The sequence below is a fragment of the Elephantulus edwardii genome, unplaced genomic scaffold, assembly GCF_000299155.1.
Source record: "Elephantulus edwardii isolate Elephantulus edwardi_28Jun2011 unplaced genomic scaffold, EleEdw1.0 scaffold00037, whole genome shotgun sequence".
In the NCBI taxonomy this organism is placed as follows: Eukaryota; Metazoa; Chordata; class Mammalia; order Macroscelidea; family Macroscelididae; genus Elephantulus; species Elephantulus edwardii.
In genome coordinates, this window is record NW_006399787.1 from 7,888,380 (window position 1) to 7,912,805 (window position 24,426).

Consider the following 24,426-nt stretch of genomic DNA (forward strand, 5'->3'; position numbering starts at 1 on the left):
TGTTCAAGGTCGGCCCTGCCAGGGCCCTGACTCCACGCCACATGCCTCAGCCCTGACTGAGCAGTGCAGTGCCCATAAGCTGGGCTGCTAACAGGGAGCTGGCCCTGAGCCACAGCACCCTTATCTGCTCTCCATCTCCCCTGCAGGGCCTGAGGTAATGGGGGTCACAGCAGGGCCCAGACCCAAGTGCCCCTGGCCATAGTCCTTTGCCCCAACCCCAGCTCCTGGTGCTGCACCCAGGTTTGCTCTATCTTCAGACACCTGACCCCATGTAGCCACATGCTCTCTGCAAAGCCCAGCCCCTTTAGAGAGCTTCTTGCCTACAGCAGCAGACAGAGCTGGATCTAAGCAAGTAGAGGCAGGGGGTAGTCAGGGGGCCTGAGGACATCTTCCCCAAGGGTTCTCTCCTGGACACTCCCAGTAGCCTGTGCCTCGCATGAGGCTGAGCCAGAAGGGGGTCCCAGCCCCCACAGCCCTGCCTGCTGGGGACCATGGTGCTTTTCCGGGCCAGTGGCTCCCACTCTTTGGGGCAGTGTTGTCTGTGCCAAGCTCCTGACTCATGAATGATGCAAACCTTTTCTGAAGATTCCTACCCTGCTTCCCTTTCCCTGATTCTGCCAGGACAGACAGACAGACTGAGGAAATCTCTCCATACCTCCTCCCCATCCAACCACGCCTCAGACCTGGTGGGGCCAGCAAACATCCCACAGAGAGGATGGACCCAAATGACAGAAAGACCAGGTCACCGACAGAGCCAGCAGCAGCCTCACCCAGCCCATGCGTGTAGACCACCTAAGCACTGGCATTTTGGCTACTGGCATAGCCATTAGTTTTACATTTCTCCCAAATACCCTTCGGTTGTGGAGTTAAAAGCTCCAAATGAAATACTAACTTGCCTGGAGGTCCAAAGTTAGGGGGTGCATGGCTCAGTGGGAGAAAGAACAGCTAGGTGGCTGGGCTGTGACACCTGCTTCCGGCTGCCTCTCACCTACCCCTTCAGTACCCCCCTCCCCTACAAGCGAGACTGGCCACTAGGTAGGTTCTGGCCACACGTGGGCCTGGCCTCTGAGAGCAGGTTAAATAGGGCCAGCTCACTGCCTCACACCCGGATCTGGTACCCATTGAGGTCTGGCATGGTCTTGGGCTCAGTCGGCTTCTTCTCTCCAGACGGCCTACAGGAAGAGAGAGAGCAGAGCAGGGAAGGCGGGTGAGTGGCATTTTAGGATGAGGAGGCGAGAGCAAGTGATGGTTTCTACCCTCCATTCTCCGTAAGGCCTCACACAGTAGGAGAGGAAGGATAGAAGTGTTCCTGGAAATCTTGACAGGCTTCTGCTCTCCAAACATGGCTCCTGTTTGCTGAAGGCCAGTTTATTTGGCAGACTTGGTTGATTAACAGTAACCATGTCTATCTCAGAAGAGATCAAAGTGATGGGTGTGCTGGTGCCAGAGGCCTGCTTGGAGCTCCCTAATTCAGACCGAAAGGGGGCTCCTGAATGACAATTAGATTTAAAGCAAGAGCCAGACTAAAATGTGTGAAGCACAGAGAAGGCTCCACATTTTAATGGCTTGGTTTTCCCTCTGAGCAAAACTCTACAGCCACTGAGGTGATTCTGACTCCCGGTGACCCTCTGTCAGGTTTCCTAGGGTGTCAGTCTTAATGGGAGCAAATGATCTTTCTTTCAAGGAGGTGCTGGTGGATTTGAACCATAGATCTTTCTTTTAGCAGCCCAGTATGAATCACACACTACCAGGGCTCTTTGCCAAAACAGAACTTATAATAACAAGAGTCTTTGTTATTAGGGCCCAAGTTCGGTTCAAAGTCATCCACCCAGATGTCCATCTGATATTCAGACCCTCACCTCCGCAGTCCTGGGGGAGAAACCCTGCCTCTCAAACCGCTTCCACCCTTCCTCCCACACACTCCATTCTGCCCCAGGCTTTAGCTCTTCTGTGGGCCACCCTGAGAGCCCACTTAAGGTAGCTGGTGGAGCCAGCAGAATTTTATTTTCTGCAGAAAATGGGACTGTATTGCTGTTGGGAGATGTTAGCACAATGTCCACCTTTAAAAGTCAACTCCCTCAGTCAGGTAGGGGCAAGAAAGAGGATGAAGAAGTGATAGAGGAAGAAAAGAGGGTTCAGAGGATGAGGAAAAGGAAACTTCTTCTTTAGCCCACCCTGTGAAGGCTCCACCTCCTCTCCTTACCGTCTTTCCCCTCGACTATTCCTGCGATGGGGGCTGGACTGGCCCCTCTGTGGGGAAGACACATCCTTCTTCCGGTCCTTGGTGGGTGAGGGAGGGCCGGTACCTTTGCCAATCTTGGAGGAAGGAAGAAACAAAGGCACCACTGAGGGCTGGCGTAGCTCAGCCTGCCCGCCCTGGGAGAGCTCAAGCAAAGCTCTGTCTCTGTACTTCTCTGAGTCTTTCCAATCCTACTTTGTAGGCACTTAACTCATTGCTATCAAGTCAGGGCCAGTTCATAGTGACTGTCCATTAGGCTTCCCAGGCCTTAAATCTCATGGGAAGGAGAATGCCCATCTTTCTGCTCCTTAGAAGCAATTAGGACAAACTTCATCTTACATGCGTTGTTCATGTCATCAGGGGGTCCAGCGCCTGGAGAAGGGCACTCTGCTTGGTAAAATAGAGTCAGCAAGAAAGAGGAGGACTCTCAATGAGATGGATTAATACAGTGGCCAAACAATAGGCTTAATCATACGATTGTGAGGATGGCGCAGGCCCAACAGTGTTTAGTTGTGTTATACGTAAGGTCCCCGTGAGTCAAAATCAGCCTGAATACATTTCACAACAAAAGTGCCAGGGCAAGAGGTTCTGAGCAGCACAGTCTCAACACCCACAGTTCTCTGAAGGCAGCAGTGGGAGTGGGGGAACCACTGAGCTTTCATATTACAAACAGCCCCTGAGAAAAGGTCTGTTCACTCATGCTGGGTAAACACGTCAGCAGACGAGAGCATCCCATGTCTGAGCTTTGGGCTGGAATCTGACCAGCACAACAGGGGGGAATACTGGTCACTCTGAACTAAACAGAGCTCACACTACAATTACATCTATGATTAAGAAAAAAAAAAAAGGAGAAAAACAAATGAATCATCCTGTATGCAGCACAGTTCACTTGATCTGAGTTCCCAAAATATAGGGTGCACTGGAGGGGGTGGTGCTAGCTCCCGTCAAGCCAGCCCTTGACTTGTGACAATGCCATACACAGTGGGATGGGATGCAGCCTAGTCTTATCACCATGTTGAGGCGGTGGGGTGAGGAGGAGCCGGGGTGGGACAAGGAAAGGGCAAACAAGAGGAGTCTTTAGTGCTCAATACACTGGAAATGACAGGGCTAAGCACCAGGCAGTGAAATCCTCAGCAGCGAGAGTCAGGATGCTGTCAGGGAGGACCAGCCTGGGAGCAGGACAGAGTGGTCCTTGAAAGCTTTGGGTAGCCTCTGTTGCCCCAGGGGGAAGATACTCTTGAGCCACAAGGTCAAGGCCTTGGACTTGGCCAATCTGGACATGCCCTGTGGCACACCTGGACCCCCATCAGGAGACTGAGCTCCTGTAGGTTCCACCTCCTACTGCCTGTAAGTTTCCGACTGCCCAGCACCTCTGACTGCGGCTGAGAGGCAACACCTGCTGCCCAGGGCTGTTTGTGAGGAGAAGCAGAACTCTGTCAGTGGTCAAGTGGAAGTGCCAAGTTGCCTGGCAGTCACCGTGCAGTGATGGATCAAAGTGGAGGGGACTCAACTGATAAATGGGTCCTAGGGAAAACCCCCACCCAGTCGAGGAAGCCCTCAGACTCACAGCTAACCCTGCAGCTGGTTTGTGAGTCCTACAGTAGGAGACTGTCCCATCTTTTTCGCTCTGAACACTGGTGGCTTTGAACCAGAGAAGTGCAGCCTGTGGGTCAGATAACCACCAAGAGCTCAGAGAGTCATGGTCCAGGTCAAATTCCTGCCTCTGTAAGGCTGGGTGAGGGGCCGCAAACTCCTTAGCAGCTTGGCCTGACCATTGTGGACACAAGGGCCCCTGCCCCTGGCACTCCCTCCACCTCGCCTTGTGCTTAGGGGCGGGTGAGAAGAGAAAAGAAACAACCACCCAGTATCTTCCCTATGCTCTGACTTCCTACTTTTCCTTGGCCTCTTCCTCCTCCTTCACCGGATGGGGGAAGGGAGGCGAGTGGGAGTCAGAAAGGAGGAGACAAGGTGGGTTTCCTTCCTCTCCATATCTGGCTCTCCAGACAGGCTGTGATTTCCACCAAAGGCATCTTTACCGCATAGATTCCTTCACCTGGAGAATCGCATCCCTGCCTCACCTTCTTTCTCCTACCGGGACCTCAGCCCAGCTCACTGCTTCCTCCAGTTACGACTGTCATCCATTAAGAAAGGACGCCTCTCCCAGAGCCCACTCCACCTCTGCTGAGACCCAGGAAGGTGGCGTCCTTTCCCGGGGTGGTTTTCTCACGGGCAGCCCTGGACTTCCCACAGCGCGGAGCCTGGGAGCCTCACGTGCAGGGGCGTGGCCTTGGCAGTGGCCCTGACCTTGAGCCGCATGTCGCGGGCGTGGCGCTCCAGCTCCTTGCGGAAGTCATCCCGGCCCAGGCGCTCCACGTCCAGCACGGAGTGCTTCCACTCGATCTGCTCCACACTGTGCGGGTCGTGGGACACGCACTGGCCCAGCTTCACCTTCTTCAGCACGTGCCAGCAGCGCCCGTAGGCGGCCTCGTAGTCCAGCACGAGCTCGCTGAGCGTGCGGAAGGCCGGCGCCTTGTACATCAGGTCCTCGCGCCGGCTCATGCCCAGCGCCCCATAGCGGCCCCCGAAGTTCACCCCCAGTACAATGTGTCGAAAGTAGTTCCCTGAGAAGTAGGTCTTGAAGCTGATGGGGAAGCGTTCCAGGGTGGGCATGCTGTTGGTGAGGTAACTGGCCAGGGCAACTGAGCTAAGGAAATAACGCACAAGACCCACCCTGGGATCCCCCCACCCATGGGACCCTACAGTCAGAGGCTAGAGCCCAAGGGCAGCTTCCTTATTAGCACTGCCCCATCTCCATGTTCCTGTCTCCCAGCACTAAGCCTGGAATACATCAGGACTCAATAAATGACGGTGGAACTGATCAGTATCTGTAGGGAAAGGGCTCTTTGTCCAGGACCCAAAAGAATAATTCCTAACAGTGTTCCCCCACTCCAAATGGCAGGCCTTTCCAGAAAGCCTGGGGTCTGAAAGAAGATGAAGACGAAGGGAAGGAGGCCCCCTCTGTTTCCTTCCCTCCCCATTTCCCCTTCTCACAGACATTTCTCCTCACCCATATATTCCCTCAGACATATTTCTCTCACACATACATACCCTCACAGATATACATAATTATGTTCTATCTCCCTTTTTCTCTCCCTTCTCTGTAGACTAACCACGATCTTTCAAATAAAATCCGAACTTAGCTCCATGTTCCAGCTACTCAGCCGGGCCTCTTCTCCTCAGCACACCCACTCACAGTCCCCAGCCACCTTGGCTTTCTCAGCTGAGAGCCTTGGCACTATCTGGTCCTCCTGCCCATTGGCCTGGGCCAGCTTCTTTGGTCTTGGGCTTGGCTGCCATCCCCAGACCCCTTTCTAAAGCAATCTGTGGGCTATATCTTTCCTTTGAAGTGCACACCACAGCCTACAGTTTTTTATTCATTTGTTTGCTTGTTTATTGTCTTTCTCCTCCACCACAATGTAAACTCTCCAGTGACAGGGGCTTTGCCTACTGGGTTGTTTTATCTCTGGAACCTAGCACACAAAAGAACTCCACTGCTATGGCCTGGAATCAATGCACAGTTACCTTGCAGGACATAGTAAATTTCTGTAAATCTTTAAGGAAGAAGACTCCCCATCTTACTCCAAGTGAATGATGGCTTTGAACCACTGACCTTTTGATTAGCAGGCTAATGCCTTAGCCGCAGCATCATCAGAGCTCTTTGGCCTATCATGCTGTTGTTATGTACCATCCAGTCATTAATGACTCATAGCTAACCCTCCAGCAGGTTTTCAGAGGCTGTCAATAGCACAGAAGGAGCATGTCAACTTTCTCCCATGGATTCAAACCACCTGCCTTTGTGTTGGCAGTGCAGCTCCTTAACCACTATGCCAGAGAGCTCCCTAATAGTTACTCAATAAAACTTAAACTTACTCTCAGAATAGTTTCTCAATAAGACTTTTCTTGAATGCATAGGTAAAAGGAGATGAATGGATAGAAGCAGTGAGTAGACACCTTGTCCCAGACACCACACTAAAAATGTTCCACAGACAGTGACTCATGTAATTGTCCTACCGACTTGGTTAGACAGGTGCTATTATTCCCATTCCCAGAGGAGGAAACTGAAGGTCGGAGATGTGGAGGAACTTACCTGAGGTCACACACTAAGTAGCTGAAGCAAGCCTGACCCTGAAGTCTATGCTTTGGCACTATCCCTCCACCATCAATTCTGAGCCTTCTCTCATCACAAAGGGGCTCTGATGGCCTCCTGGTAAGGAGCTGTGCTGCCAATCCAGAGGCAAGAGGTTTGAATCCACCAGCTGTTCTGTGGAAGAGAAATGGGCAGTCCACTCCTGTGCAGTCTACCGCCTCCGAAAACCCACTTGAGGATCAGCTATCGGTCGGCTCTGATTTGACATCACACACAACAACAACATTCCTCACAGATGCCTGAGAGGAATAAAGTACAGGCCCTGCCCTGCAGAGGTTCACAGGGCAACGGAACAAATTCAATATAGCGCCTGTGGGTGTGCAGACAGGGAGGCTGAGCTGAGGTGCTGCGGGACATGGTGGGGTTCCTTCACCCAGATGGAAGCTGCCTCTGAGTTCTTCCTGCCCCACACCAGGCAGCCCCTGAAAGGCCTCTGGGACCACGTGATTGTACCTGGACCATCCGAAGAGAAGAGAGCTGCGTCTCCCGCTCTAAATATGGGGGGAAGTTGTCCTTTAGTGGTGGCTGTTGAAAAAGGGGCAATAAGGAACCGTGCTGGGCACAGCCTGGAATTGTCGGGCTCACTCCAGCAAACACACCTGGAATGAGGTGGGGAGGGTGGTGTCTGCTGGGTCCTCTGGAAATACGTTTCTACCCTCTTAGCTAATAATCCCCATGGTGGGGCTAGTTCTAGGGGTGAAGCTTTCCCTCTGGAGGGAAGGAGGGTCACCCGCAAGCCCTTTTCATAACCTTAAGGTTTGTGTAGTCACTAGATGGTATAAACAGTTACCATGAGCAGCTGCTAACAAAAGTCCACCCAGCGGCACCTTGGAAGAAAGGCCTGGCAAACCACTTTAGAAAAATCAGCCACTGAAAACCCCATGAACATAGTTCTACTGTGACCCACTAAAGGTCACCATGAGGCAGAATCAACTCCATTGCAACTAGACGTGGGGGTTTTCTTTTGCTTTTTACTGTCTGTATATGGATGTTGTTGCTGTTTGCTGTCATGTAGGAATCAACCCATAGCTGACCCTCTGGTGTGTTTTCAGAGACAGTTAATCACATGGGAGGAAGCGGTTCTGGGGTGAAGCTGTCCCTCTGGAGAACTCATGTAGTCCCTGGATAGTATAAACAGTTATGATCAGCTCTCCCATGGAGCAGCTGGTAGAGCTGAACTACGTGCAGCACTTCTTACGACTACACTACCAGAGGAGAGTGATTATTTTGTCCTTGGACTCAGGGAGCCGACTCCTCATTATGCACCCCTTCCTCTCCCGGGACCACCGAGCTCAGGCTTACACTTCCAGCAACACTCCAGAGGCTCAAACCCAGCAAGAAGCGCAGGAGAAACGGGCCAGAGAGGCAGGCAGAGGGGCAATGAGGCTGGCTTTGAGCCAGTGATTACGGAAGCTAAGTAATGATCACAATGTTGTTGTTGTGTACCGTAGAGTCGGAACTGACCCATAGCTGGCCCTCCGGCGGGTTTTCAGAAGCAGTTAATCACACTGGAGGAGAGTGCCCATCCTTCTCTCACGGAGCAGCTGGTGGCCTCGAACTGCATGCCTTCGAATTTGCAGTGCAGCTTCTTGCCGCTAGGCCACCAGAGCTCCCTAAAGAGCACACCGGAGCTCATTAAATGCTTTTGTCTAAATGTGTGCAAGGTCAAAGTTTTCTGTAATACGTCTTGTTTGTTTTTAAATGTACAGCTTAAGTTAGGCACTGACAATTATGACAGGGTACAGGCTTGCTTTGCTTCCTTTCCTCTGCTGGGAGATGGAACATCTGTGGAAAGCAGCTTTTCCTGGGGGCTTGTTGACCCCCACCTACCCTGTGCCCCAACTTTCACCCTAATTCTGCCTCTCAGTGGGGTGACTCTTCCTCCCCCCTCCCTCAGGCAGTTTTGTTTCACAGACTCCATCTCTCCACAAATCAACACGTCCTGGAAATGTCAACACTTGGGCAAACAAGCTGTGTCTCCCAGATGGTCTAGTCCTGAGGAATGAATGGCCAGACAGCCTTCGAGAGGCAGTGTGCCCTGGTTTGGGGTTTAAAGAACAGGTCACAGCTCCACGTGACTCACAGAAGGGTTGCTGAGCACAGGAGGTGACTATCCCCACCCCCTTGCCATGTGGCGGCACCCTGGCCTCCTCTCAGGTAGGGAACTGGGAGAGCTGGGAGCTCATCCGTTCCTCTCCCAGAGGAAGAAGCTGGCCTAGAGGCTGAGTGGTGAGTCTGCCACAGACACCCTCACACAGCCCAATGCCCGAAGGAGCTCGTTTCTCCCGTTCCTGCTCCAGGGCCTTTCAGAGCCACGAAAGGATACATTCCCAGGATCACAGCTTCCAGGCATTTGATTGGCAGAGCCTCTTTGGTCATTTCCTTGGCCAGGTCCATCAGCCTGTGGGAAAGGGAGGTTAGAATCCTGGAATGGTGCCCTCATCCCCTTCCAGTCTGTAGGGTAAGAGGGGAACAGAAGGACAGAAATCTCCTTCTTAAGCTACCTCTGTGAGGCCCAGCACCAGGAGCCAGAGAGGGTGGGGACAGAGGACAGTGATCCGGAAGGAGGCCCGTCTTCCCTCTGACCCTGCTCTCACTTCCTCTCCAGGCTCCAGCTTGGTGGGAGGGGAGGATGTAGGGGGTCAAGCAGTCCCAGGCAGAACCCTGACAGCCTGACTGATGGTGGTGGGGACTGGCAGGGGTTGGGGAGAGGGGGCATGCCGAGGATGCTGGGCCTTCGGCATTGACCCCTTCCTTCTGGGAACACTATAGACATCCTTGACCCGGCTGCTGCCTCTCCCAGGAGCCTGTAATAGATCGTAACTACTCCCCCGAAGCTGGCTGGCCTCCATAGCCTGAACATGGGATCTGTTGGGCAGACAGCCACCCACAGTTCCCCAGTCTGTTCCTGAACCTGGAATTCAGGCCATTTCAGGACAGCCCATCTCTGAGGCCTGCTTCCTCTCTCCTCAGGAGTGCTGTCCCCGAGGACTGGGAATTCTGCCTGGCCACTGGCCTGGGCCCCAGAACAGGCTTCTAGGGCTACCTCCTCTGGCTGTGCACAGTGGCCTTGTGGAGCACACAGCAGCCTTGGGACAATCACAGCGAAATGACACAGATCAGGAGTGAGTGGAACTAGATGCAAAATTCACCACAGCTGCAGGCTGAGGCCCTGGGGCCGTGGAGCACACCCACCTCGGTCTTCCTGCTTCCACAGAAGCCTCTGAGAGCAATGGAGCCAGGAGGGGTTCTCTATGTGGGAGGTGGGGGGAGAGGTGCAATGCTCCTCCCACAGGCTCTCTGCTTTATACTAAGCGACCAGAGGAGAGCCAAGGAGGGTCCCACAGTGAGTGGTCACAGACATTGCAGGGAAGACAGAGATAAAGGGGCAAAAGAGTCTTTCTGCTGGGACCACATCTTTTTTTTTTCTTTCCTAAAACAAGACCCCAGACTTCTACTGAAATCACTCTCACAGGCAGGCAGGCAGCCCCATCCCAGCTTGCCATGAATGTCAGGGTTTCCTTCCATCAGCACTGCTTGAGCTGTTCATCTCAGCCAGCTTTCCTTTTCAGTCAATGTCAGGATGGACCCCTGGGGACACTTATCCAGCTGGCTGGACCCCTTAGTGCAGGAGGACAGGGCAGCCCCACTTACCCTGTCAGAGGTCTGCTCTTCTTAATTTCAAAGAACTGTGTCCCTGTGTGATTGTACCTGTAGGGCTAGTTAAGAGTTTGCTGGTATTACCTGGCAGAGGCTCACCTGCCCGCTCCTCCTCTACCCACAGACCCCAGAAGACCCCCTCACCCACTCAGGGGAGCCTGCTGTGTCAGGCCTCACAACGTGCTTCCCACAGGGCACCCTAGAGGATGCTCAAGAAGTGATTTTCCTGGATTAGAACAGAGGACTCAGCCTTGTTTTTCCTTCTCTCCCACCCTCTCTAGCTTTCACTCTTGCCCCCCCCCCTCCGCTAGGACAGGAGACATGGAGTGGGCAGCTGGCCCAGCAGGGCTGGGAGGAGAGGCCGAGCTGCCCACAGCTCGCTGCAGCTGTTCATTCTCCAAGCAATTGAACAGAAACAGAGGGAGGACTGAGTGGGAGTCCCTCATCCTCTAGATGCCTGGCACTGCTGAGCCAATCACCTCCCCTCTGGGGACCACAGTTTTCCCAGTGGCAAAGGAAAGGGCTGGGCCATTTTCAGAAAGCAGCCTGCCTTTTCTCTTACTCAGCACCCAGGTCGGTCCCTTTCTGGACTCACTGGCAACCAGCACAGCTGGGAGTGTGAACGTAGGACACACAGCTCGAGATTTGGGTGTGGGCCAGGGGTCTGGATTGGCCCAGAGCAGAGAAGTCTAGCTCCTTCTGTGCTGGGCAGCCAGCCTCTGGCAAGGAAGGAACATGCAGAGAGCAGGGAGAAAAATTACAAGATATGCATGTTATCTCCTAGAATACAAAATTCTTTCTCTTGCACTTCCCTTTATAAAACCCAATTAGCCTCCAATCAGCTTGTTTCCCTCTCTTTTGGGCTAGACAGAGCGGAGGAGGTCCGGGTGGGCGGGTCTAGAATTAGCCTTTTCATGAGCTGGTCGCATGGGAAGGGGTCTGACCTTTCCCATATACAGCAGGAGGAGCAGGGGGTATGTGTCTGGGAGCTCAGTTGTTTGCTATTGAGTTAAAACTGACTTATAGCTGACCTGATAATGGGTTTTCAGTGGTTTTAAATCACACAGAAGGAGACAGCCCATCTTTTGTGGAGCAGCTGGTGGATTTGAACCGTGTGCTTTTGGGCTGGCAGCACAGCTCCTTACCACTAGACCACCAAAGCTCCCTGAGAGGGCCCAGTGCAATGAATCCAATGTCCATGAGAGGAAGTTTCCTGCAATACCCAGGGTGAACCCTGGGTGGGGCAGTGCAAGGCTGATGGACACACAAAACTGCCATGTGCAAGGTGGCCCCTGGAGTTATGGATCAAGGTGGGTGAACTGACGGCTCTCCTCTCGGTTCAGCTTGATCCCACTCTGCCTTTGATCAGCCAGACCTTGGCCGTGACCTTGGGTGAGGAGGATACTGCAGCTCCCTGATGTAGCGCTGCACAGCTTCCAGGCGCTCAGGGACAGGCGTGGACGGCTGGAACGTAGGCACACTCGGTATGGGAATCTGGAGACAGAGAAAGAGCTCTGGTCACAGGGGGAAGCTTGCCTGGAGCATCCAGTCCACCGGACACCCAGGGAGGGCCTCTGGAGAAGCCACAGCCTGGGAAGACACTTCCCTCCTTCGACCTTTGGATCTGAACACAGCCAGTTTCTGGCTGAGTCAGTTCTGACTGATAGCAGCCCCGAAGTTCAGAGAAGAACTTCCCTATGGAATTTCCAAAGTCTGGTGGCATAGAGCACTAGGCTGCTAATCAAAAGGTCTGTGGTTTGAATCCACCAGACATGCTATAGGAGGACAGGTAATTTCCTCTCTTACTGATAGCCTCAGAAAGCCAATGGAGGGCTCTATGAGTCAGAACTGACTCAGCATCTGCGAGGATCTATAGATTTGGGGATCTATGGACGCTGACTTCCTCATCTTTATCCCACGGAGCAGCGGATAGATTTGAACCAGCTGAGCACTTTAACTGTTGAGCCTCGATGTTGTTGCTGTGTGCTGTTGAGTCAGAACCAACTCAGAGCTGACCCTCCAGCAGGTTTTCAGAGGCAGTGTAATCACACGGGAGGAGAATGCCCATCCTTCTCCCTTGGAGATGCTGACAGATTTGAACCGTGCGACTGTGGCATTGCAGAGCAGCTCCTTACACTAGGCCACCAGAGCTGCATCTTGATGGCATTCCTAATTTTGAGGCTATGGTGCTCTAATCTGACACTTTAATAGCTTTTAGGAAAACATAAGTTGACTCACTGGCTGTTTTTGAATGTTAACTTGAAGGTTTAACAGAAATATCAATATTACGGGTTTAGGGTTTTCTTCGGTTCATTGAGGTTTGGGGTTCACTCTGGTTCAAAGTGCTGGATCAGGACAGGCCCATTCAGGGTCATCAAGGCTGGGGGACAATTTCCAGGAATGGTGGGCAAATCCTCAGCAGGATTGTATAAGCATCCCAGGAGCACAGACACATTTTAGCCGGCCTTTCAGAGCTCTGACCTGAACTACCAAATCCATTCTCACTGCTTACGACGCTACAGGACACAGCAGACCCATGAGGCTGTTCATCTACACGGCAGCAAGCACCACAGCTTTCTGTCCAGGAGGTTCTGGTGGGTTTGCATCAGTGACCTTTCAGCGAGCTGTGTGCTTTCACCACGCTGCCACGAGAGCTCCTTCCCACCTGCACTGTCAGGAACTAAGTCCCTGGCGGCAGGTCAGAGGGACAGGGCACCCTGGGCACAGTTCTGCAGCCTCTGTTGGAGATGCTTTGTGGAGACACAAGAGCCCTGCATTCTCTCTCAACATCCTCTTTATCCGAGGGACATTTTGGAGCCTGCCCAGAAGGAAGGGGAGGGACTGAGTCAGGCGGGCAGGTGCCTCCTGATGTCTGGGACCGACAGCTGCGGGCAGCTGCACCGGCAGGAGTGAGTCAGGTCTGTCTGCTCAGCAGATGCCCAGAGGCTGCCCCTCAGCAACCAGGCCGCCTCGGGCAAGAGCCGCTCTGCAGAAATGAGCCCCGACTGCAGGGTCCCCTTCCGAACCCAGCAGAGTGGTCTGAGAAGTGTGGAGCCAGTGAGTCCATAAACCCAAAGCAGCATCAGTTGGTGAGAGCGGAGCTCTGGTAGCTTAGTAGTAAAGAGTTGCACTATCAAACCAAAGGCACGTGGTTCAAATCTACCAACTGCTCTGCAGGGCCAGGCCCAAGCAGATCTCAAGGGGCATCTCCTTCCATGAGATTTATGGCATCTGAACACCTGGTGGAGGGTCATCTATGGGTTGGTTTTGGCTCAATGGTACATAACAACTGAGTTAACAGAGCCTAGCAGGTTAAATGCTGGGCTGCTAAGGGAAAGGCCAGCAGTTCAAACCCACCAGGCCCCACTCTGCAGAAAAAAGCTGGGCAGGCTCTTCTCGTAAGGATTTATTGCCTCACAAGCTGGTGGGAGGGTCACCATGAGTTGCAATTAACCCAACAACAGCAGGGGGTTTTGAGGGTACAGCTCAGTCTTTGGTTTAGGAGGATCAGTCTTCCAGGAAGAAGGCCCACACCTCTGGTCTCCGTGATGACCACCAGTGTGGGCAGCTGGGAGGTGACTTCCTAGTTCCTCACACAAAGAGGCCCTGCTAAGCTGCCCCATCAGGGCCCCCGTAGGCCGGCTCACAGAGTCAACCTGGCTGGGGCTGCTGGGGGCACCAGTGTGTGTGTGTGTGTGTGTGTTGTCTCAACGAAGCAGTGCCTTGTGTGTGAGTGAGTGTGTGTGTGTGTGTGTGGGGGGGTGTGGTCTCAGTGAAGCAGGAACCTGTGAAGGCAAGGGCCAGAGCAGCACCCCTGCAAACACGGGGAGGGGAAGGTCGAGCCTAGTGCTGGGGATGCTAAGCCCCTCAACATTTTATTTTCTTAAAATTTTTTTTTAAATTTTATACAGGTTTATTTACAAAGTTCGAATACATTGTTTTTCACACCTTTCTCATTTCCTTCACCACCCCCACCCATCAAATTGTGCCACCCTATGACTAAACCCCCCCCCCCCCCATCGTCACCCCTCTGCTTCCACCTTCCCTGCCTTGGATCCTCAGACTCATTCTATAATAATGGTTTTCCCTCTGCCTTTTAAATAATGTGGCTGCAGCGGCTGGGACAATGACAGGGAGGGAAGTGACATCCTCATTATCACAGCTCACAGGGTCTAGGGTGTCGCTTATGGAGGGGATAAGAAGTGGGGAGGTGTGGAGAAACTGGAACCCTGATTCACTGTTGGTGGGAGTGTAAAATGGTGCAACCCCTGTGGAAAGCAGTATGGCGCTTTCTCAAAAAGTTGCAAATAGAGATACCATTTGACCCAGCAATTCCACTACTGGGAATATACCCTGAAGAGACCATAGCTGACATCCAAACAGATATATGCACACCCATGTTTATTGCAGCTTTGTTCACAATAGCAAGGAGTTGAAAACAACCTAAGTGCCCATCAACAGACGAATGGTTAGAGAAGCTGTGGTATATTCGCACAATGGAATACTATGCTGCATTAAAAAACAAGGAACTCATGCAATATTATTCAAAATGGTTGACTCTGGAGAACATTATGCTGAGTGAAATATCCCAGTCACAAAAGGACAAATATTACATGATGCCACTGTTGTAGAATGGGACTAACCTCAGGGTTGGGGAGAGACTGAGTAAGATGTGTTCAATAATGTATACTGCACTGAAACAGAGGAGGGAGAAAACTGTGTAAAAGAGATAGGTGACTAGGTATTTCTGTCATCACAGGAGTCTAGAGCGAGGGCTACACGGTGGAGGGGACCTGGGGGAGGGTTTGTAAAACAATGAAAGAATCTTTTCTTTTACTTTTCCATAATTTTTGACTCATGTACTTATAACTTGTTAGTTAAATTTGTGTCTTCTAGGTTGCAACCCCCCCATGATACATCTTCAGGGATATGAACATGTACGGCTAAGCACAATTAATAACAGGGCATCTAACTTCCAAAATCAATCTCCATAATAGTCTATGTGTTTCCTACTGCCAAAGGGGCCCTTTAGAGTAGTGAGAGACGATCTTCACCCTGAAACTCACAGCGTCCCTTTTCAGCAGGAAGTAGCTAAGAGAATATGCCATCCCCTTTTCCTTATGAATCAGGGTGAAGTCTCTCTCAGGGAGGAGTGACAGGGAATGGCAAAGGACACACCAACAAAGGAGATTAATCAGAACTGACTTTGACAAGCACTGTGGCAATTGGACAATTAAAACAGACATTCGGATGGTGGGGAAGAAGAACAAACTGGGGAAGAGGGTAGAGAGAATGGTGCAGTAATGAAGGAATGAAGACTCAAAATCCCTGTAAATGTTCATTAAAATTAATAAAATTTAAAAAAAAAAGAAGAAGTGGGGAGGGGAAGCAGGACAACCTCTAATAAAGACTTCTTCCCAGAAAAGGACTGGGACTCAGGCAGCCAGGGGCCCTGGTCCAGGAGACAGCTTTGCATGAACTTCCTCTCCCTGCCCCCACCTTCACCATTCCCTTCCTCCTGTCTGGGCAGCACCGGCAACCACACTGACTCCCAGCAGCTGCCACCTCTGAGGCAGATAGTTTCCTTTTCACATCCCTCCCCACCCCACAAACTGGGGCTTCCACTTCTAGTTACCAGGGGGACAAAGCCCAGGGAGGCAGGGGGATGGGTCTCCTCTTCCTGTCTGACCACCCAGTGCCAAAGGGCTCCAGAACTCTCCGCAGGCCTGGCCTTGCCTCTCCAGTGTCAAGGGTATGGGGGTGGGGGGCTGTGAGAAGAATGACAGGAATTACTTAGCAATTTACTATAAATAGCATCACAGTCCATTCCATGGCCTGATCTCCTCAGCCCAGAGTCCCTTTCAAGCAAGGGGAGTAGAACAAGTGGGTCACTTCCACTTCTCAAGTGAGGGGATCCTGGGACTTCTATGAGCTTAGGATAAGAATAAGTACGCCCTTCCTAGGGAGCTCTAGTGGCTTAGTGGTAAGGAATTGTGCTGCAAATGCAAAGGTATTTGGTTTGAATCTACCAGCTGCTCTGAGGGGAAAAGATGGGCCATATCTCCCTGGGTGATTAACTGCTCATGATAACCCCCTGGGGTGTCACCAATGGGTGAATTATCACTGAGTGGCACAATAACATATACCCTTCTTTAAAACTTTAAACGAGGGGGGAGTGGGAGTCACAGACCCCTACACCCAGAGCCAGCCAAGGACCAGGCTTGAGTGGACCATGACGAGGTGGCCCTTGTTATGTGCCATTGAGTTGCCTGTGAATCATAGCAATTCTACGTACAACAGCCCTAAACCCTGCTCTGTACTGTGCCAATCTCACTGTCTCCCACACACCTACCCCCATTACCCTAGTCACTGAATCAATCCATCTCATCAAGAGTCTTTCTTTCTCTGCTGCGCTGTCCCTCCACCCTCCCAAGCATGACGTCCCTCTTCAAGGACTGGTCCCTCCTTGCAACATGTCCAAACTATGTCAGACGAAGCTGCAGAATCCTTGCCTCCAAGGAGCAGCCTGGCTTCACTCTCTCCAGGATGAATCTGTTTGTCCTCTTAGCAGTCTATGATATGTGTATTCAGTGCTCTTCTCCAGCACCACAGCTCAAAAGCATCAACTCTCCTTCTTTCCTCCCTAGTCATTGTCCAACTCTCTGATGCATAGCAAGTAATTGCAAAGACCATGGCCTGTATCAGTGCCCTGCAAGAGTCAAAAGTCACCGGGGATTCCCAAGCAGGATCTTAAAAGCCTCCACTGTTATTTGGAGACAATTCCTTCTCTCCTCTCAAAGACCAGGAGTTACTGACATTCATTCGCTAGTTGCATTAAGTCAGTTCTGATTTTTGGTGGCCACAAGTGTATCAAAGTAGAACTGAGTTCCAAAGATTTTTGATGGCTGATTTCCCAAACATATATTTTCAATCCTTTCTTTTGAGATGCCTCTGGCTGGACTTGAACCTTCAACCTTTCAATGGCAGCTGACCATGTTAACCATTTGTGCCACTCATGGACTATGGCAAGTAAGTAACATAATTCTGACTCACAATAATGTCTATTATTACTTACTCATTGCTGTCCAGGGAGCTCTGCTGGCCTAATGGTAAGAAGCTGTGCTGCAATACCAAAGGCACATGGTTCAAATCCACCAGCTGCTCCAAGGGAGTAGGATGGACAATCTCCTCTTTCAGTGTGATCTCTGTCTCTGAAAACCCACTGGAGGGTCAGCTATGTGTCAGTTCCAGCTTGACAGCACACAACAACAACAACAACATTGCTGTCCAGTTGGAACCAACTCATAGTTGACCCTTTAGTGAGTTTTTGGAAGATGCAAATTGCATGGGAAGAGAATGACCATCTTTTCTCTGAGGAGCCGCTGGTAGACTTGAACTGCCAGAGTGGTGAAGCCTTTGGATCAGCAGTGCATATCCCTATAGCCTGCGTCACCAGGGCTCCCTATTAGAGGACCTAAAAAACACCAACTCAATTCACCGCTGTCAAGTCAGAGCCGACTCATAGCTGACCCTCCAGGGGATTTCAGTAATTGGAGGAGACTGTTCATCTTTCTCTCGTGGAGCTGCTGGTGGATTCAAACCACCTGCCTTTGGGGTGGCAGTGTAACTCCTTACCCGCAAAGCCACCAACATAAAAAGGCCTAGGGGCGGTGGGAGGAGCCTGGAGCTGAATATATGAGGAAGAAGCAGTATATCTTAGAGGTTAATAGACTGTAGAACCAGACCATCAAGATCTAAAATCCAACTCTGCCATTTACTAATTGATGACCTTAGTCAAACACTTTAATTTTTCTCTGCCTCAGATGCCTCATCTTTAAAACCGGCACAATGATAGAGTCAGAATCATGGTATAAATGATACACTGCAAGCTGGACCTTTGAACAGGGCCCGGCACATGGCAAAAACTCAATTCCTGTCACTGTCATTATTATGATGATGTGTGCCAAAAAGATGTTGGTCAGCATGCTGACCCCGAAAATGTGACCTTTGGGAGTTGTCTAAGTTGCTACAGGAGGTCAGTGCCTACAGCCGTGGCTAGAAGCAGCTGGGCCTGAGTGAATGAAGTAGGCACTGAGCCATATCTGAAAATGAGGAAAATTCTCAGTGAGACGGATGAAGGTGGCATCCACATGAACAGATTCAAGCGTACGGGTGACCAGGGAGATGGAGGAGCACCAGGTAAACCTTCATTCTGTTGTATGTAAGGTTGCCTGATTGGAGCCAACTCGATGGTGACAAACAAACTTTCAAAGGTGGCAGCAGCTAGAAACATTGAAGAGAGACTCTTACCAAAAAAGACAGCAAATTGTTCCTGGAGTTTGGATCCTTTTAGAAAGTTTGTTCTCTGACAGTGGGTTTTGTCCTTTTGAAGGATTTGGGGCAATTTGTCACACAATCAGGGTTTCATTCACTCATTCATTTAACATACTTCGCCTCATTTATTTCTTTCCTTGTTGTTGTTGTTATTGTTTTTGTGTACCTCAGAGTCAGAATCAACTCACAGCTGATTTTCCAGCAGGTTTTCAGAGGCAGTTAATCACATGGGAGGAGATTTCCCATCCTCCTGTGGAGCAGGTGGTGGCCTTGAACCATGTGCTTTTGGGGTTGCAGTGCAGCTTCTTGCCACTGGGCCACCAGAGCTCCTATTCCTTCCCCTACTCCTCTCTAATGAGCACTATTTTCTCCTTTTATACCAGGGAAAGTAGGCACAGGAATTTATGTACTTTGTTTACAAAATGCTCATGGCAGAGCCAGGATTTGAACATGGATCTGACCCCATCACTCTCGCTGCACAGCCATGCCCCTCCAGTGGCTTGATTCTATCGGTGGCTCCACAGAAGAGAGAGAACATTTGTGTCCTGTGTGATCAATAGCTCCAGAAGGCCACCAAGAGAGACAGCTATGAATAAGTTCCAGCTTGGTGGCAATGAGAGAGAGTGAGATTATCCAAATGGGACCAGCCCCAGCTGCCTGCAGGGAGTGGTCAGGTAACATAAATGAGTTGAACAGGCTGGGACTGAGGGTTGTGGATTGCGAAGGGGAAGAGCACTCTTCAGTCCAGCAGCCAGGGTGGATTGAAGAGTCTCTGTTTGCAGACCTCATTTTCTGAAAAGACACCAGAAATCTGGATCTTTATGTGAGATTTCTAAATCGGGGGGGGGGGGGGAGGAGAGCTCAGTGGTCAGTCTGTTCTGTGGCCAGTGTGCAGGGAGCACATCCCTTTCCCATAATTTTCCAGTGATTTAAGATGAGGAAGTTTAAAATTTCCTCAAACCTCTCACAGAATTCCTTCCCTTAGCACACTCTAGCCAGTCAGATTGTGAGTGCACACCCCTCCCACTCACTTAAATTCCTTTATCAGTGTCTTCCTTAAACTGTACACTGAAAACAAGATACCATTACAGACCAGTCATTAATGAGCTCATTGACAGTTCAGTCCCCAACACTGGTGACTTTGGTGGCTTAGTGGAAAGGAATTGCACTGCCAATTCAAAAGTATGCAGTTCTAATCCACCAGCTGCTCCGTGGGAGAAAGATGGGCAATCTCCTCCTATGTGATTTGTTGCCTCCGAAAACCTGCTAGAGGGTCAGCTATGGGTCAATTCTGACTCAACAGCACACAACAACAGTGACAGTTCTGCAGAGAACCTGTCACACTCTCCTTTGGCTTGATTTTCACCTAACCAAGAGGGTTGAAAAGAACCCTCCTGGTGCAGTACTTAACTGTGTAGCTGTGATCCAAAAGGTTGGTAGTTTGAACCACCAGTCACTCCATAAAAGGAAGTCTTGGCCATTATTGTAGAAATAGAAAGATAACGAGTAAAATGTGTATGAGAATCCAAGGGGTGCAGAGGAGCAGAGGGGTCAGGATGGGCAGAGAGGAAATCTTAGGGTTGCACAATTTGATGGGTAGAGGGAGGAGTGGGTAAAGGAAATGGGAAAGATTCAGTGTGTAAAACAACATATATGAACTGGGTAAGTAAATCAGTATAAAATAAAAATTTTATTTCTTTTTTAAAGAAAGAGGAAGTTTTGGAAAAACTAGAGGAGTTCTATTTTGTCCTATAGGTTTTCTTGACTGAGATATCTTCTGTTTATTTGTTTTAAGATGTCTGAGGCACATTCCCAGGCTGTTTGCCCATCAACAACTTTGCTCATAGAGGCAAAGTGTGTTGCTGTGGCCTCAATGAAGCCAATGGTTTGATTTCATGAGTGAAATCTACCCTCCTTCTCGAAACTCGGGACATAAGAAAAGGTTATTTGGTGCCATAAAGTCAGCTCTGAGTCATAGCAACTCTCTGTACAGTGGAGCAAAGCACTGCCTGGTCGTCTGCTGTTTTCACAATCCTTCCTCTGCTTGGACTTATCATTGGAGGCCCTGTATCCATCCATCTCATTGAGGGTCTTCCTACTCTTTCCTGACCCTCTAAAGCCCTTCCCCAGGGAGTGAACATCTAGCTAATAGCGAGTATTGATTTGGGCATTAGTTTGTCAGATACTTCTGATATACAGCCTTTCATTTCATTTTTACCACCAGCTATATAATCCCATTACATTAGAGGAGAAAACTATGGCTGAAATAGGTCCAAGAGACCTCAGCCCAAGATCTTACAGACCAGTGGGCAATAGCACCGAACCTCATCTTTTGACATAGCACTTCCTCTTCCAGGAATTTAGCCCAAGGAAATAATCCAAGATTGACTCCCAAATGTGCATTTTAGAATGTTCACCACAGTGTTCCTTTTAAGAATGAAGTCTTAGAAACAATATCTAACCTTGGAGGATTTGCTAAAGAAGTTATAAGTCAATATAGGAGGCAATAATGCAGGCGTTCAAAAATCATCCCCCACTTCCTTTCCCCTGGAAATTTTAGGCAGCTGCCCGCTGTTGAATTTCCTTTTCTCACAGGGCATTTTCTGGTGGCTCTACGGGCCTCTTGATAAAGACAAAGCAGGACATTTGTCCTCAGGTCTAATCCACACCAACTGTTGCTCCCTCCCCGACTCCTCCTCCTGAGACAGCAGGACTCCACATTCTTCTGGAACCTCTGTTCAACCAAGCCTCTGTATTGGGGAAATGTTGTTAAAAATACTTCTTTCCTATTTTAGCATATATTTCTATATGATTCCAGATTGAGAGTTTCTGTTCTAACACCCTTTCATTCATTCAGCAAGCACACATAAGTGTGTGTCCTGTGCGAGGCACACCTGAGTTCCTGGAAAGACAAAGGTGAATGGCTTCGAGGGCCACACAACAGATGTATGGTCACCACTGTGGAGTTCCAGAACACACAGAAGCACTGTTCACCTTGGTCCTTGCTCCAGGGACCTCCTCTGCCTATCAGGTGTCCCACAGAGCAGAGCACCTGGATCCAGCCAGGAGACCTGCGCTTGAGTGCTACCTCTGTTGATTACCAGTTACTTCTTGAGTTTCTGAGTCGTCAGCTTTCCCATCTGTAAAATGGGGATCTAAATGTCACTCGCTTCACAAGGCTGTTAGGAGCATTCAGTGAGGCGACGCACGAAAATATTTCTCAACCTCGGAAGTCTGTCTCTACCCACTTAGTCATTCCTTGTCTGCTCGCAGCCGCCAAGCTTCACAAGTCATTAGACAAGTATGATAACGATCTGCAAGAGTGTGTCTACGAGTTAACCCGCTGTCCCACCCACAAACACAGCCACTGAAACAGATGCCGAAAGGCTCCCCGGTGAAATCTCTCAAACCAAATCAATGGCACCTGGAAAAAGTTTGTATTTTAAATCTTTTCATGCAGGTGTCCACGACCCCATTTGTGGGGAACCCTAGATCCTCCCTGTAGCCCACTCCTTGCACCTCTCACCTTGGGCAGGTCCGTGGCTCCGCGGATCCGCTGCGCCACCTTCTCTCCATCGGGGTGGATCTTGGCCACATGCTTCCACATCCTTTCCCAGGTGGCCTCGTCCACAGGTAGTCCACCCCGGTTGACAAAGAAGGGGACACCTCCATCTCGAAGATCCTCCTCTCCTTCCTCTTCTGGCTCCTCGTCCCTCTGGGCTGAGGCCCCTTCGCTGGTCTCCAAACGCCTGATCCCAGAGGGGGCGGCCGCGGGGGCAGCACCGCTGCTGCCGCCCCCGACTCCCTTCTTCCCTCCGGGCATCCCCAAATCTTTGACGGGGGGTGGGAGGGAAAAATAGGTGGCTCACAAGAGGCTTCCCACACGCCAGCTGCAGCGGGAACACATGGCCAGAGTGCAGGGTGCCTTTAAGAAACCAGGGCGTGGCTCACATACAATAAAATACTACTCGAAGAAAAAAAGAGCAAAACGTGAAGTGGGGGGCCAGAGGGATCGGCTGCTCGGGGATAGTCTCAGAGGCTGAGTTCTGTTTGGAAAACGAAACAAAGAGCACACACCCCAACTTGGCAGTCTTCACAAAGCATCCCCATTTGACAAGCGAGAACAATGACGGACAGGCTGATAGGAGAAAAGTGGAAGGGAAACTGAGGCTAGACCGCTCAGAAGGGTCAAGGCTCCGGAGTCCACGCTGACTGAGCGCCCGGGTGCCAGTTTTGGGGAGAAGTAATTTCTCTACAAAACACACGCACTCTCACACCCGCGCTCGTCTTGGAGTTAATACGCCAGCTCCGAGCCCCGACCCCAGAAGGGCGGCAGTGGGGGGCGATTTCTGCGGGACGACGAGTCCGAATAGCAGGACCCACAGCTGGCGGGGCGCGGGGCGCAGGGAGGGGGCTCGCGCCGACGCGCACATTCCACGCCCGCCGCCAACTCCCCGCACAAAGTGGGCTTTGTCCGGCCCCTGTTCCCAGGCCCCTGAACAGTCACCGAGCCCCTCGGAAGAGGAAAAGTGGTGCTGGGAGGGGAAAGCTGGGGGCGCCCGGGCGGCGCTGGTTCCCCAGTCCCGCGCGTCTCAGCGTGCAGGCGCGGGACACCCGGCGCTGCGCCGCGTCAGCCGAGCCATCGCGGGGCGCACGTCCCGCTCCGGGGCCCGGGGCTCAGCGGGCCGGGTTCGGGCGACGCGCAGCGGCCACACTGAGGTCACCGCGCGGCTGGCTCGGGCCGCGGGGGCTCCGCCCTGGACCGGCTGTAGCATGGGCGGCGGCGCGGGCGAAGGATGCTCTCGGCTGGTTGTTCCCGCTCCGGCTGCCCGGACCGAGGGGCGGGGAGGCGCCGCAGGGAGAGTGAGCCTGGAGGCTGCAGCAGTCCCGGCCGGAGAAAGGAGCTGCAGGCGAGCTGACAAAGCAGGCGAGCGCGGGTGCGACAGAGCCCAGGGCAGCAGCCCGCGGCGCGCAGAGCCCACGCCCAGATCGCGGCTCCAGGACTCGGTGACCCTCACGCCGCTGCAGTCCCCGGTGTCCCGGGGCCTGGCAGCCAGCGGTGTCCCTAGCCAGCCCACCGCCCACCCGGCGCGACTCCGGCCCGCGCCGCGCATGCGTTCCGTCCCCCCCTTAAAGGGCCAGCGCACTCCCGCCTCCCTGCATCCCTGCATCTGCCCGGGGTTACAATGAGAACGTGGTGGGCCCCCGCTCCCTCCTGCACTCGTTCTAAGAGCCCTATAAAGCCCAGAAGGGGCTGCGAAAAAAGTTTATAAAGTGCCAAACCGAGTGCATTATCAAGAGGTATTATTGTCTTTCAGAGGCCCTAGAAGCAAAAGCACCAGTTGTAATCACTAAAGTTCTAGACCAGGTCTAGCTCTTATTTTGCTGAGGAACGTCTGGCTGGTAATTTCCTTCTGCAGGCCTCGGTTTCCCCACCTGCGGGTCGAGTTGGTTACACTGGGTAAGCTCAGAGCCTTTCCAGAGTGCACGGTCCTTCAGGGAGGAGCATTGGTGGTCATTACTTCTGTAGTGTTAAAGTTATCCTATTCCGCCCAGATGTTTTTGCCCCGCTTGGAGAGGCATCCGAGGACCGCGGGGTTCACTCCAGTTCTCTGGAATCTGGTTCTGAGCTGTGCCTCGACTGTGAGGGTAGGTGCGGAATCCAGCTGTGGAACCCAGAGAAAGACGGAAGAATAAACAATTGGGCCCCGCCCCTGGTCTGGGGACACAGAGTGTCTCTCTTTCTGTTTCATCTCGCTGGGCGGTTACACGCGGAATAAGTGCTAACAGGGTGCAGAAACCAAGAACTTGATTAAAATTTGACAGCTGTGTGCGCGTATGCTCTTTCGTTAGCGCAAAATTTCAGACTCCTTCCTACAAAGGATGAATAAGTCTCTCTCTTCTCCTCTCTCTCTCCTCCTCCTCTCTCTCTCCTCCTCTCTCTCCCCTTCTCTTCTCTTCTCTTCTCTTCTCTTCTCTTCTCTTC

At 51.6% G+C, this 24,426-nt stretch overlaps 1 protein-coding gene across 1 annotated transcript; it reads right to left on the bottom strand.

The window, feature by feature from the left end:
* Positions 1 to 1,099: 1,099 nt before the first annotated feature.
* Positions 1,100 to 22,480, bottom strand: VASH1 (vasohibin 1). Its single transcript, XM_006884659.1, has 7 exons — positions 21,967 to 22,480; positions 11,512 to 11,600; positions 10,101 to 10,157; positions 8,773 to 8,847; positions 4,544 to 4,925; positions 2,204 to 2,316; positions 1,100 to 1,172 (listed from the first exon to the last, which is right to left on the bottom strand). The coding sequence occupies exons 1-7, from the start codon at positions 22,261 to 22,263 to the stop codon at positions 1,100 to 1,102; spliced, it is 1,086 nt and encodes a 361-aa protein (XP_006884721.1). The 5' UTR covers positions 22,264 to 22,480.
* Positions 22,481 to 24,426: the final 1,946 nt, after the last annotated feature.

Coding starts and splice junctions, on each gene's coding strand:
- VASH1 (XM_006884659.1), bottom strand. CDS start 22,263: ATGCCCGGAGGGAAGAAGGGAGTCGGGGGCGGCAGCAGCGGTGCTGCC. Junction 11,601..21,966: donor GAGCCACGGACCTGCCCAAG/GTGAGAGGTGCA, acceptor CTCTGTCTCCAG/ATTCCCATACCGAGTGTGCC. Junction 1,173..2,203: donor AATAGTCGAGGGGAAAGACG/GTAAGGAGAGGA, acceptor CTCTTCCTGTAG/GCCGTCTGGAGAGAAGAAGC.